Raw genomic sequence first — 12,454 nt, forward strand, 5'->3', positions numbered from 1 at the left:
AAAGCTTTTCATCACCACATCAATATTGAAAGCTTTCATCACCACATCAATATTGACCATGGTGGGGGACTTGGAATCTGACACTCAGCCTCCTCTGACTCGGTCATCAGCACCAGCACCGAGTACACTGATACCGAGTCCAGAACTCGGGTTCCTTAGAGAGGCAAGACTCTGCATCTTCATCTATGCCTCAAAAATCAGGGGATGTAGCCTAAGTAGCACAAACATTCTTTCTCTTCTAGGCATACCAATGCATCCTCCCAAGTGTTGACTTCTTGATGCATACTAAGTGTTGATGCACTGAGAATTGCTCTTCTTACATCCAGATGATGTTTTCTTGTAGGCATGCCTTGACAGTGAGGTTGCAGAATAAAACAGGGGAAACAACCACAAACTCGAAAGCACAAAAACAGAGTGGAAATGTCCCAATCAGAATGGTGCGCACCAAAAAAGTGTCCTTCAACTCATCTGATAAATTCAAATGCCTTTACCCAGAAGTGATTTCAGAGGGGAGCCAGGTCGCTGCAAGCAGGAGGGTGGAGAAGTTGCTCACACTGGCAAAGATTTAAAGAGCTTAGCAATCACGTTTAGAGGACGTGTGTACCTTCATATACTATATATTTTTTTTATACACCCGTTGAAGACTCACAAGACTCCTGAGGCAGGCCAGTTAGGCTGAAACATGTACATGTCGGGTCATTGAGTCATTGGATGAATTTATGAAATTTTGGATGAATAAAGGCATTTGAATTTATCAGATAAGTTGAAGGACACTTTTTTGGTGCGCGCCATTTTGATTGGGACATTTCCACTGTTTTTGTGCTTTCGAGTTTGACAGCGAAGTTGCCCATGCCCTGACATCTTGTACAGCAAACTGCTTCCATGCCAGTGTCTCTTCAGTACCAGGACCATTTCCAACCATTCAAATGAGGATTTGCCAGAACACTTCTGCAGATTTGTGACTAATGGAAAGCAACAGCTACAGTACAGAATTCTATGTCTTCGCAACCTAATTTGTAAGATGCGACCTGCAATAACTAATGTGCCTTATTGCATTTTAGCAATCTAGCCTTCAACTTGTACCAGAAGCAATTGGGAGTATAGCAACTTGCCCAAAGTTACAAGAACATTAAAGATCTGAACCATGGTATCTTTTATTCTCAACTCACCGCTCTTCCCTTATACCCCTCATTTACTTCATGCTTCCTCAAAAGTGAACAAGACAGAACTATATATTTGTTTAACACAGATCTAACAGTTGTCATTAATTTGAAAGCTTAACAGGCATTAAAATAGAAATCACTAGTGTAATGTAATGTAATGTAAAATATTTCATCAAACACCAAATATCCTGCAGCTAATTAATCTTTCATTAAAAAAAAAAAAAATCAACCTAGGAAGCCAAAACAAAACGAGGATTCAGTGCTATTCAAATTACAGACTACCAGATTCTTAATGTAAATAACTTAGTAAAAGACTGACCTTTTTGTATTTTTTTTTCTTTGATTCCTCAGTGGATTTATATTTTTGTTTCTTAAATGCTTCATAGAGAACACATATGCTGCCAATACTTGAATTTTCATTTCGAGCATCTAAAAACCAAATGCAGTAAAATCTAATTAGAGACAGAATTGCTATTCTTCATATTAAAATGCAATTTCTATGGTGATATCTATGTCCGATATGTGTAATAATTGTTTGTTCATTCCTTTTCATAGGTACTGCAGTTAGGCAGTCAAGGCAGAGGAAGGAGGAAGGAGGAAGCTTCCTCCATCTTGTCCCTCCTTCCTCCGCCCGACGCCACTCGTGCAGGAGGGAACTGCCCTGCCCTGCTGACTTGCTAGCCTGCTCTTCTCCAGCCCATCCGAGGGCTGTTAAAGGCCAGCGTGTCCCGGCTCCTCTTCAGCCCACTGCGAGCCGCCGAAAGCTTTGTCTCCGCTCCAGCGACTTCAAGGCAGAGGAAGGAGGAAGCTTCCTCCATCTTGTCCCTCCTTCCTCCGCCCGACGCCACTCGTGCAGGAGGGAACTGCCCTGCCCTGCTGACTTGCTAGCCTGCTCTTCTCCAGCCCATCCGAGGGTTGTTAAAGGCCAGCGTGTCCCGGCTCCTCTTCAGCCCACTGCGGGCCGCCGAAAGCTTTGTCTCCGCTCCAGCGACTTCAAGGCAGAGGAAGGAGGAAGCTTCCTCCATCTTGTTCCTCCTTCTTCCACCCGACGCCACTCGTGCAGGAGGGTGCGGACCTGCTCTTCACTAGAAACTCTGCCCCCACAGCCCACCCAAGAGCTGCCAAAGCCCCTGCAACTTGGGCTCCTCTCTGCCTCACCTCACCGCCCTCCCCCCTCCTTGGCCTATCAAGGTCCACTGAGGGCCTCCAGACTCTCAGCTCCCCTTACCCAACCCGGACTCTGCCCATTGTCAAAGTTTACCACTGTTTATACCCCTGTTTCTGCACCATATTTTACTATTGTATTCGCTCATGTTTTGATGCTAAACTTTTTCTGCTTTTTTTGCTCAGTTCTGCTCCAAACTGTACTCTCTGCCAAAGGTTTTTTACCAGTCTCTCACTTTTTCAGTTGCCCCGGTTCCCCTAGCACATCCTGGGCTACACACATACCTTAACCATGCAATCCCCCTGTTACCCATTTACTGCCCAAGCCTCTCCGCTCTAGGCACCACATGGAAAGCGCTTAGCCGCTAATTGTCCTCACTGATACAGCCCCCCTTTAGTCCTAAAATAAATAAATAAATTAATTAAAAAAAAAAAAAGCCTCTCCTCCCTTCTCTCGGCCCCGTACTTAGTCAGCTTAATTTAAGTTCCCCTGCTCCTTCCTCAACCAACTCTACCCCCCCTTGCTACAGACTCTCACACACCAACCACCCCGCCATGAATCCATCCTTCTGGATCCTTCTCCTCCTACTCTGCTCACCTCTCTATACTTCCCTCTGTCTGAAACCTCCCTCCCCCAACCTACTCGACCCCGCCAACACCAATACCATCCGCCCCGGACTCAGAATCCCCACACTGATACGCACCAGAAATTCCCCTCCCAAGAAAAACCCCCGAAAAGTCAACCAAGATTCTCTAAAGCCCCTGCCCCCTGCCAATCTTTCCAACACTGTCCCGGACTCTCTCACCACAGTCCCGACACTTTACTGCAATGCCAGATCCGCATGCAATAAGACCCAAATCTTGAAAGACCTTCTAGACGAGCTCGACCCTGGATTCCTGTGCATCACAGAATCATGGATCGCTAAAGACGACCCATTCACACAAAATGAACTCCTCCCCCATGGCTACCAAGGCCTCTTCTCCCCCAGACCCAACTGAAAAGGAGGTGGTCTGGCACTCCTCTACAAATCTTTCTTCGACGTCCAGCTCCTTGAGACGGGCACCCATGCTTCTCTAGAATATTTGCTTGCCTCAGTCACTGACGAACTCCGCACCCACCCATTGGGCATCCTAATACTATACCGACCACCCACCCCCTTGGACCAAATCTTCCAATCTCGTCTATGAGACCATAACAAATGCCTTCCTTAAATTCCAAAGACTTCCGATTGTTGGTGATATCAATCTCCACCTCGACGACACAAATAACAATGATACATCTGAATTCAACAACTTCCTTACCTCTCTAGGTTTTCCCTTACCCACCCCATCCCCAACCCACGAAAAAGGGCATACCCTAGACTTCACCACCTTCATTTATCTTACCGCCTTCAAAACCTCAACCGACGACACTCGCTGGGAACAAGTCCCCTGGTCAGATCACTTCTTAGGGACTACCTGTCTCCCCGTCTTCATGTCACATCTTGACTCCCCACCCCACTCCTCTCATTCCATAACCTTCCGCAAAAAAACCTCGAGCAACCTATTCTGGTCCAAACTCCTCAACAAACTCTCCTCCAACCCTAGACCTACAGATCCCGAATCACATTGGCACAACTGGACCGCCCTCTCCGAGTCCACCTACCACTCCCTTGCTCCATTAACCACCAAAACCATCTCCTACCCCCGAAAGGCCCCCTGGTACCTACCTCTTCACAGAGAATTGAAACAGAAATGTCGCGCTTTGGAGCGCAAATGGAAAAAATCTAAATCCCCCTCTGATAGACAGACCTGGAGGGCTAATATTAAATTTTACAATTCAACATTAAAAAAAGCCAGGAAAAACTTCTTTGGAGACAAGATCTCTAGATCCAACAACCAGATCAGTGCGCTGTTCAACATTTGGCGCTCCCTAACTACAAAAAAAGACCCACCTTCGCTTCTACCATCTCTATCAGCCGATGCCCTTGCAAATTTCTTTAATGAAAAGGTTACCACTCTAAGATGCTCCTTCCCTCCCACAGTCTCCTACAATTCCCTGACCTCTATTGATCTCAACCCTACCTTACTTGTATCCACCCCATTCCTGCCGACAGATCCTGGACCGCCTTCGAGCTTGTCTCTGAACCGCAAGTCTCCAAACTCTGCCTCAAACTAAAAACTTGCAAGTGCATTTTGGATCCTTTCCCCTCCTATCTATTCGAGAATATCCCTACACAGGCCATCGCTTCCCTCACCGACCTTATAAACTCTGCCCTAACATCGGGCCTTTTCTCTCCCGACATGGGACACATTTCATTGTCCCCTCTACTGAAAAAGGCCGACCTTGATCCCACCATTCCAACTAACTACCGTCCTATAGCAAATATCCCTCTCCTAACCAAGTTATTAGAATCCATCATATCCACCCAACTCTCATCCTACCTAGAACGATTCTCTATCCTCTTACCCCACCAATTCGGCTTCAGACCCAACTTCAGCACCGAATCCCTCTTGGCCTCACTAATCTCTAAGGTACAACAACTCCATTCTCGCAACAAATTCGCTGTTCTTTTTCAATTCGACCTCTCCGCAGCCTTCGATGTCGTTCACCATGACATCCTAATATTCCAACTCTCCGAAATAGGCATAAGTTCCACAATCCTTGATTGGTTCTCGAAATTCCTACGCTTCCGCTCCTACACCGTTAACACAAACGGTTCCTCATCCCCCGCCTGGAAGCCGAAATGTGGAGTCCCGCAAGGCTCACCCCTCTCCCCTATCCTTTTCAACATCTACATGTCCTCTCTGAAACTCCTTCATCTATCCCCCCTAGAAACTCTCTACTCCTATGCTGACGACATCCTCATCCTCCTCGAAACCGACGCGAACCTCTCGAACCTCGCTGAGAACATCTCCACATGTATTACGAACCTCCAATCCTGGGCCCAATCTGTACAAATGAAACTGAATGAGTCCAAAACCAAACTACTTTGGCTCGGCCCAATTTCAGATCATTTACCCACCTCCATCCCCCTACCTTCCGGCCCCACTCTTCAGCTTGAGTTTTCAAGCAAAGTCCTAGGCATCATCTTAGACTCCTCTCTCTCCTTCAACGATCACCTCAACTCCCTGGTAAAAAAATGCTTCTTTAGCCTCCATATGTTGAGGAAAGTAAGATCTTGCTTTCATCATTCTCATTTCGCCATCCTCGTTCAATCCACCATCCTCTCTAGACTAGACTACTGCAACTCCATCTATATAAGCCTAACTAAGAAAAACCTCCATAGACTTCAGCTAATTCAGAACGCCGCGGCCAAGCTTATTTTCGCAAAAGGCAAGTTCGATCAGGTTTCCCCACTCCTCTCCAAGCTCCACTGGCTCCCAGTATACTCCAGAGTCCTCTATAAATGTGCCTGCTTAGCCTTCAAGATTCTACATGGCGTCCTTCCTCCCGTTATCCCACTCTTCTGGAATTCCTCAAACCCGCTCTCTTCTAGACCCTCCCAAAAACTGAAACTATCTTTCTCATCTATAAAAGGTATATCCCGCACAGGAAAACTTGGAACATCCCTCCCCTTTAGAACCACGGAACTCTGGAACAACCTCTCATCCTCGCTCAGAAATTCTAGCTCCTTCCAATCCTTCCATAAACGCTTGAAAACTTGGCTCTTCTCAAAAATCTAATCACCTCCCGTCCTCTAGTACCCTGCCCCTCTCTATCTTCTCAGTCCCTCTCCTATATCCCTTCTTTGTAGTTCCTTTCCTCTCAACCTCTGTAAACCGTGCCGAGCTCTGCGCATGCGGAGATGGTGCGGTATACAAACCTAAGGTTTAGTTTAGTTTAGTTTAGATTGTGAGCCCATTGGGACAGAAGGGAAATTACTTAATGTACCAGATTAGATTTTGACTATTGTTTAAAATCTAGTTTTTATTTGTTTTCTTGTTAACCGTTTTGAAACCAGTGTGAAGATTTAGTGGTATATAAACTCTGCATTAAACTATATTAAATTAAATATTTGGTGTCATCTAAAAATGTCCTTTCCTTGAGTCATCTGGACCACAATCCAAGTCCAGATGTACTAAAGCCAGCGATCATCGCTAACCATATTTTGACAGCTTTAGCGATGATCACATTTGCAGACCCGATGCAGAACATGGCTCACCGCGTGATATTCTGCACAATTGCTCATTCTCTGATTCGATCATGCAAATAAGCTCATTAATATCGAAATGCCATGTAAACTAGTAGAGCAATGGCAATGGCTTCCCGATGCACATATACAAAAAAATGGATTGCTTTTAGCGATCCAAAAAAAGTGACTGGTCAACAACAATCACTTACCTGTTTAACCATAGGTTAGCCTTTTTTTCATGGGCACAGATGCTGTGCATGTTACACAATATCTGTACAATATCTGCCCCATAAAAAAAAAGAAAACAGCACCCCCTTCCCGCCAATGACAGCCATCATTGACGTCCCCCCCCCCCCCCGACAAACCAGCACCGGGAAATGACCCCTCCCCCCCTGCGACAGCGAAAACAGCAGGAAGGATGCCCATTCCCTCCTGCCATTGTGACCCCCCTGGCACAAGAAGAAATGGCAGAAGGGATGCCCACATCCTCCTGCTATGTCATCTACCTCCTCCCATGGCAGCAAAACAGCAGGAGGAATGCCTACTCCCTCCTGCCAAAGAAGGTCCACTCCCACACCAGGTGCCCCCCCCCCAAACCATCTCCTACCCCCCAGCCCCCACAAAAAAAGGCAGGAGGGATGTCCACACCATCCTGCCACTACATGTTCCTCTGAACCCCTCACTGTACTGTTTTTCAAAGATGGAAGCAGGAGGGAAGCATGGTGACTCCACCATCAAAGCCCGCCAATCCAAAACAAAGGGCCTTCCCTCCTCAGTGCATCATGCATTGGAGAATGGCCCAAGACCTTGATTGGCTCAGATGTGTAAGGCCCCTACCAATCAGGGCCTCAGACTCCTCCCTCTGTATCCTGTGTGATACATGGGGAGGGGCCTAAGACATTTGAGCTGATCAAGTACACCCGTAAGTGTTGATGGCCATACCACCAAAACTGTTTGCGAGTGGTTCACAGAGCACAACCAAGACTTCCTGCTACTTCCCTGGTCTATGAATTCCCCAGACCTTAACCCAATTGAGCAGATTTGGGACCACCTCAATTGATATGTTCAACGACTGGATCCACCACCATGCACTCATCTAGCAACTACCCAGCATTTTATTGAGTCACTCCCATGGCGTCTGCCGTCTGGCTGCCATCCGTGCTGCTGGAGGCAATTATTCTGGATATTAGCAGGTAGTCATAATAACATAGTGGGCAACCTCCAGGCAGAATGCGGCCCACAATTGAATTTTGTGTGGCCCCAAGAGCATGAGAAGTATGCACAAAAAAGTGTCTTAACTTTTTTTGGCAAATTCAAATACTGTATTTCACAAAATATTTTCATAATAGCTACTCTAGCAATTTGTTTTCATAATTTTTAGTTAAATTTTCACTTATCTATCCTTTTTGACTGAATGTTTGCATTTGGACAATTCTCTCCTTTCTTCTAAAGATAGTTTCCTCCTTTCATCTCAATCAGGAGGTTGTACTTAGTGTTCTCTGAGAGAGCAAATTTTGGGTTCTGTTCAGACCCTTCATAAACTGGGTTCCAGCAAAGTGCTCCTACACTACTTCAATGTGAATTAATTTTGCAAGTCAGATAGCTTCTTCATGTAATTTTGTGGTCCACACAAAGAGGTGGGGGTAGCCTGCTGGATAAAGGAGATGATAGAAACGGTTATATTCTCACTTAGGAGGTCCCAATGGACTTCTGAGCTCATTTGAATAGGGCTCAGATGACTTCTGGGCAGAAACTTAGACTTGGTCATTGTTGCATTTCTTTATAAAGTACTATAAAAGTGATGTCCAGAGATGACAATGACTTTGACAGAGTAGTCTTAGGTGGTATAAGGGATTAGGGTAATCCATTTGTTATACTGCTTTTTTGTGGTACAACCAAAGTGGTTAACATATTATAAGCAGGTACTTCTCTGTCTCCATTGGACTCATCTAAGTCAAGCGAGGGCAACTTTTATACCCAGAAAGTTGAATGAATGTTAGTATTACCCCTAATGGACCACAACATAACGCAATGTTGGAAACAGAAATGCACAAAGCTCTATAGACCATATGTGATAAATACATATACATACATAGGTAAAGATTTAACTAAAAATGATGAAAATAAATTGCTAGAGCAGCTATTATGAAAATATTTGTGAAATATAGTATTTAAATTTGCCAAAAATAGTTAATGATTTTGGTTGCAGAAAAGAATCAAAAACGCAATGGAGATAGCAAGACACCCTATTAACGTCAAAGGAAACAAAAGTCTCATCTTAAACAAAGCATGGCAATTACTTATGCAAAGGAAATTTAGCAGAAAAGGACTGGTGCCGAGAAGAAACGTTTTCCTGTCCTTCTAAAGGTTTAGAATATAAAGTACAGAAATTCCTTCCCTTCCAGAGGCAGAATTGTCCCAGTAAACTTCCAGCCTTATTCCCACCAGAATTTAAAATTATGACCAACAAACTTTCTCACCTCACTTTCTTATCGAAATCTTCTTTTCTTCTCACCTCAAACCCCGGCCAATTCAGTTTGACAACCCACTACATATAAAAAAAACTGCAAAGCTCACAGCATACCCTGAAGAAAGCCACACCACTATGGCTGAAACTTCAGTTCCACTTACTGAGATGCAGTAAAATACAGACATCTGCATCAATCATGACACCAGACAAGGAAGCCTAAGACCAAAACAGAATATCTTCCTTTGTTTCTGGTACAACCTCTCAAAGGCCAGCCACCAGCCAAAAAGGGATCCAAACCTTCAATTAGCACAGCCCCACTTTAAAACTCCAGACCTCACTGGTAATGCAACTAGAGACCTTGCAAAAAAATGAACTAGGAGCTAGATGCCCTTTTTATCAACAACTACATTGGATACCAGTTGAGGCAAGAGTTCTGTTCAAATTTGCTTGTATCTGCTTTAAAGTGGTATTCGGATTGGCTCCAATTTAACTTTCCTCTCATTTCGAGCTGCCTAAGTCTACCAAGGCTACTCAAAGTTTTCACCTATTTGCCTACCCAAATCCCCAATGGCTAGCCCAAAAATGAATATGAAAATAAGCATCAACCTAGAACCTAGATTCTAGCTGATCAACAAATTTATGTAGTCCAACAACAAAGGAATCACCTTTTCCTTTCTATTTATAACCTAGAACATAAGCATAGGAGGCATTTGTGCTCATCTATGAACACAATATCCAATGACATCAGAACTTCCCTTAGCCTCACAGACAGGCATTGACCCCCTTTTCAAGTCAAGGATAGGTCAAAGAGAGCTCCCTTTCTTGGGTACAACAAAATAGATGGAACAGACATTTCCTTAGCTCAGGGCAGGTTCCATCATGCCTAGCATGAGTAGCCACTGTAACAAATTCGACCACTCATACATTTAAGGGAGACCTATAAGGGGACACTATAAAGACATTTGAAACTGGTTCTGCAAATTCCAAAGCATATTTCTGATAAACCATATCCAGCACCCACTCCAGATAGAACAGAGAGGCAACCCTCCACCTGAACCTCCTGGAGGTTCCATTCTGAAAAAGCAATCCCTTCTGGCCATGAAAGATTGCTGACCCAGAAGCAGCTCTCCTATTCTTCTGGTACTGAGCTCAACCCTGGAGTGGACACTGGCAGCTGGCCCCTGAGAACCAGTCCTGGACTTACCCTTTGGGAGGTACTGTAGCTGAGCCTCATTCAAGTCCTTAATCATCTCCAAGTTCTTGCATAACAAAGTCTGTCAAATACTGCTACAGCTACCTACAAATCACCACAGCAGCAGCCACTGAGAAGGGTCGGATATTTTCCAGATTCTAAAGAGCATTGGGTAGAATGGCTGCTCCTAACGAAAACTGCATATGTCTGGCAAAGCAGCCAACTTCTGGGTCCACTGAAAGGGTGCGCTTGCCACACACCCACTGCAAACAGTTACCTGGTAACCAAGAGTAGAAGTACAGTAACCCAGTTTGAGGAAAATTCTACCTAAGCCACTTTCCACTAGGATAGTAGCATTCCTGGAGACTGCTGTTACCAATGCATCCACTCTAGGAAGGTGCAGATAATTATCCAAATCTATGTTGCAAACTTGCTAAAAGTGACTTGTCATCTGTCTCAAATTTTCACTTTATCTCCAATCTTTCTTTTCTCTCTAAGGTATAGAAGGAAAGTGTAGCAAAACAATCAGTTGATTTTCTTGACAAGCCCAACACATTGTACCCCAGAATGAAGGCCTATCATTGATGATAATCTACTGAATGCTCTCTTCTTAGACTAACTAATAGCATAAAGTTAATGATGATTAAGGTCCTTTTTATTTCTCTTGCTTTTTCCTCTTCCTTTGACTCAGTAAATCATTCACTTAGAAACACAACATCATGGCAGAAAAAAGTCAAATAGCCCAGCCAATCTGCCCATCTGCATCATCCACTATCTTCTCCTCTCCCTAAGAGATCCCACATGCCTGTCTGAAGCTTTCTTAAATTCAGACAGTCTGTCTATTCCACCTCTACCAAGAGACTATTCCACACATCTACCACTCTGTCTGTAAAAAACAGTATTTCCTTAGATTACTCCTCAGCCTAAATACATGATCTTGCATTTCTTAGCATTAAATCTTAGCTGCCAAATTTCAAACCATTCCTCATGATCCACTAGGTTATTCCTCATGTTATCCACACCATCAGAGATGTCTACCCTACTGCAGATTTTGTTACCTGCAAATAGGTAAATCTTACAAGACAGCCCTTCATCAATATCACTTACAAAAATGTTAAAAAGAACAGGCCCAAGAACCTAATCTTGAGGCACACACCTAGTAACATCCCTTTCTTCAGAGTGATCTCCATTGACCACTACCCTCTGTCGCTTTTCACTCAACTAGTTCCTGACTCAGTCTTTGTCTTTCTCTCATTCCCTCTCTTGCTGCAAAGGGAGTAGGGAAAGAGAGAGAGATCGATCAGTGGTGCATCTCTCCCCTCTCTACTGGTACAGCCCTCTCTCACCTCCAAGAACATGTGCATCTTTCACCACAGCCCACCAGCCCCATGCCCAACATTCTCCTTCTATCACCTCTCTCCAGTACATGCCACATCTCTCCCTCCATTACTACATTCCTCCCCATTGCATCCCTTTCAATCTGTCCCACTGTTCACTCTCCACAACCATATCCAACATTTCTCCTTCTCATCCCCATGCATCTCTGCTTCACTCTTCTCTCTATGCCCAACAATTTTCCTTTCCCCATGTACACCATCTCTTTCCCTCTCACTCACACTCATGCCCAATTCTTTCTATTCCCTTCCTCCCTTCTGTGTCATAAGTTTATGCCCCTCCCTTCCTCTATCCACATGCATCTTTTCCCCTTCCTTTTCCATTCCAGCCAAGTGCATCTCCTCTATTTCCTTCCATTCCACTTTATCCATGTGCACCTTCTTCCTCTCTCCTCTGTTCCTCTTCATCCATGTACATATCTTCCCTTTCTCTTCAGTTCCCCTTCCCTCTACTCCATCCACGTGCATTTCCTCCTCTTTCTTCCCTTCCTCTCCATCCCATAAGAAGCATATCTGTTTTCATCCATCCATTCCCACACCCATCCATCCAGCCAACCTTAGCAACTTTCTCCATTTCCCCATATCCTTCAGTCTAACATTGCTCCCTCTCTCTTCTCCCCAGCAAGTCAAGCGTTTCTCTTCCTGTAACCTTCCTCCTTCTGCTGCCCTACCACTGCCTGACCCGGAATCTGGATTCCACACAGGGCCAAGCACCGGAACTAACTTCAACGAAGAGCTTTCACATTCATGCACTTGGGAAAGCCCTGTCAGCTACACCCACTTTGACACATTTGCGTCAGAGGGACGGTACCAACAGTGGACAGACTCGAAGGTTTTCCATCAGTGCTGAGCCTTGCATAGATTCTGGACTCTCTGAAAGGCAGAGGGAGGGTAGCAGAAGCTGGAGGGCTCTTCATCTTTGGAGTTAGCTTGGTGTTGCCTGGACTGTGGAGCCA

The 12,454-nt window shown here is 44.8% G+C and overlaps 1 protein-coding gene across 5 annotated transcripts in view; it reads right to left on the minus strand.

The window, feature by feature from the left end:
* The window catches only part of MCPH1 (microcephalin 1), a 490,428-nt gene that overhangs the window by 372,837 nt on the left and 105,137 nt on the right, over nucleotides 1-12,454 (minus strand). For all 5 annotated transcript variants that reach the window (XM_033937330.1, XM_033937327.1, XM_033937326.1 and 2 more), the window contains one exon: nucleotides 1,483-1,592. In XM_033937330.1, coding sequence (XP_033793221.1) covers nucleotides 1,483-1,592 — 110 coding nt within the window. The remainder of the gene's footprint in view (nucleotides 1-1,482; nucleotides 1,593-12,454) is intronic.

The sequence above is a fragment of the Geotrypetes seraphini genome, chromosome 3 (assembly GCF_902459505.1).
Source record: "Geotrypetes seraphini chromosome 3, aGeoSer1.1, whole genome shotgun sequence".
Classification (NCBI taxonomy): domain Eukaryota; kingdom Metazoa; phylum Chordata; class Amphibia; order Gymnophiona; family Dermophiidae; genus Geotrypetes; species Geotrypetes seraphini.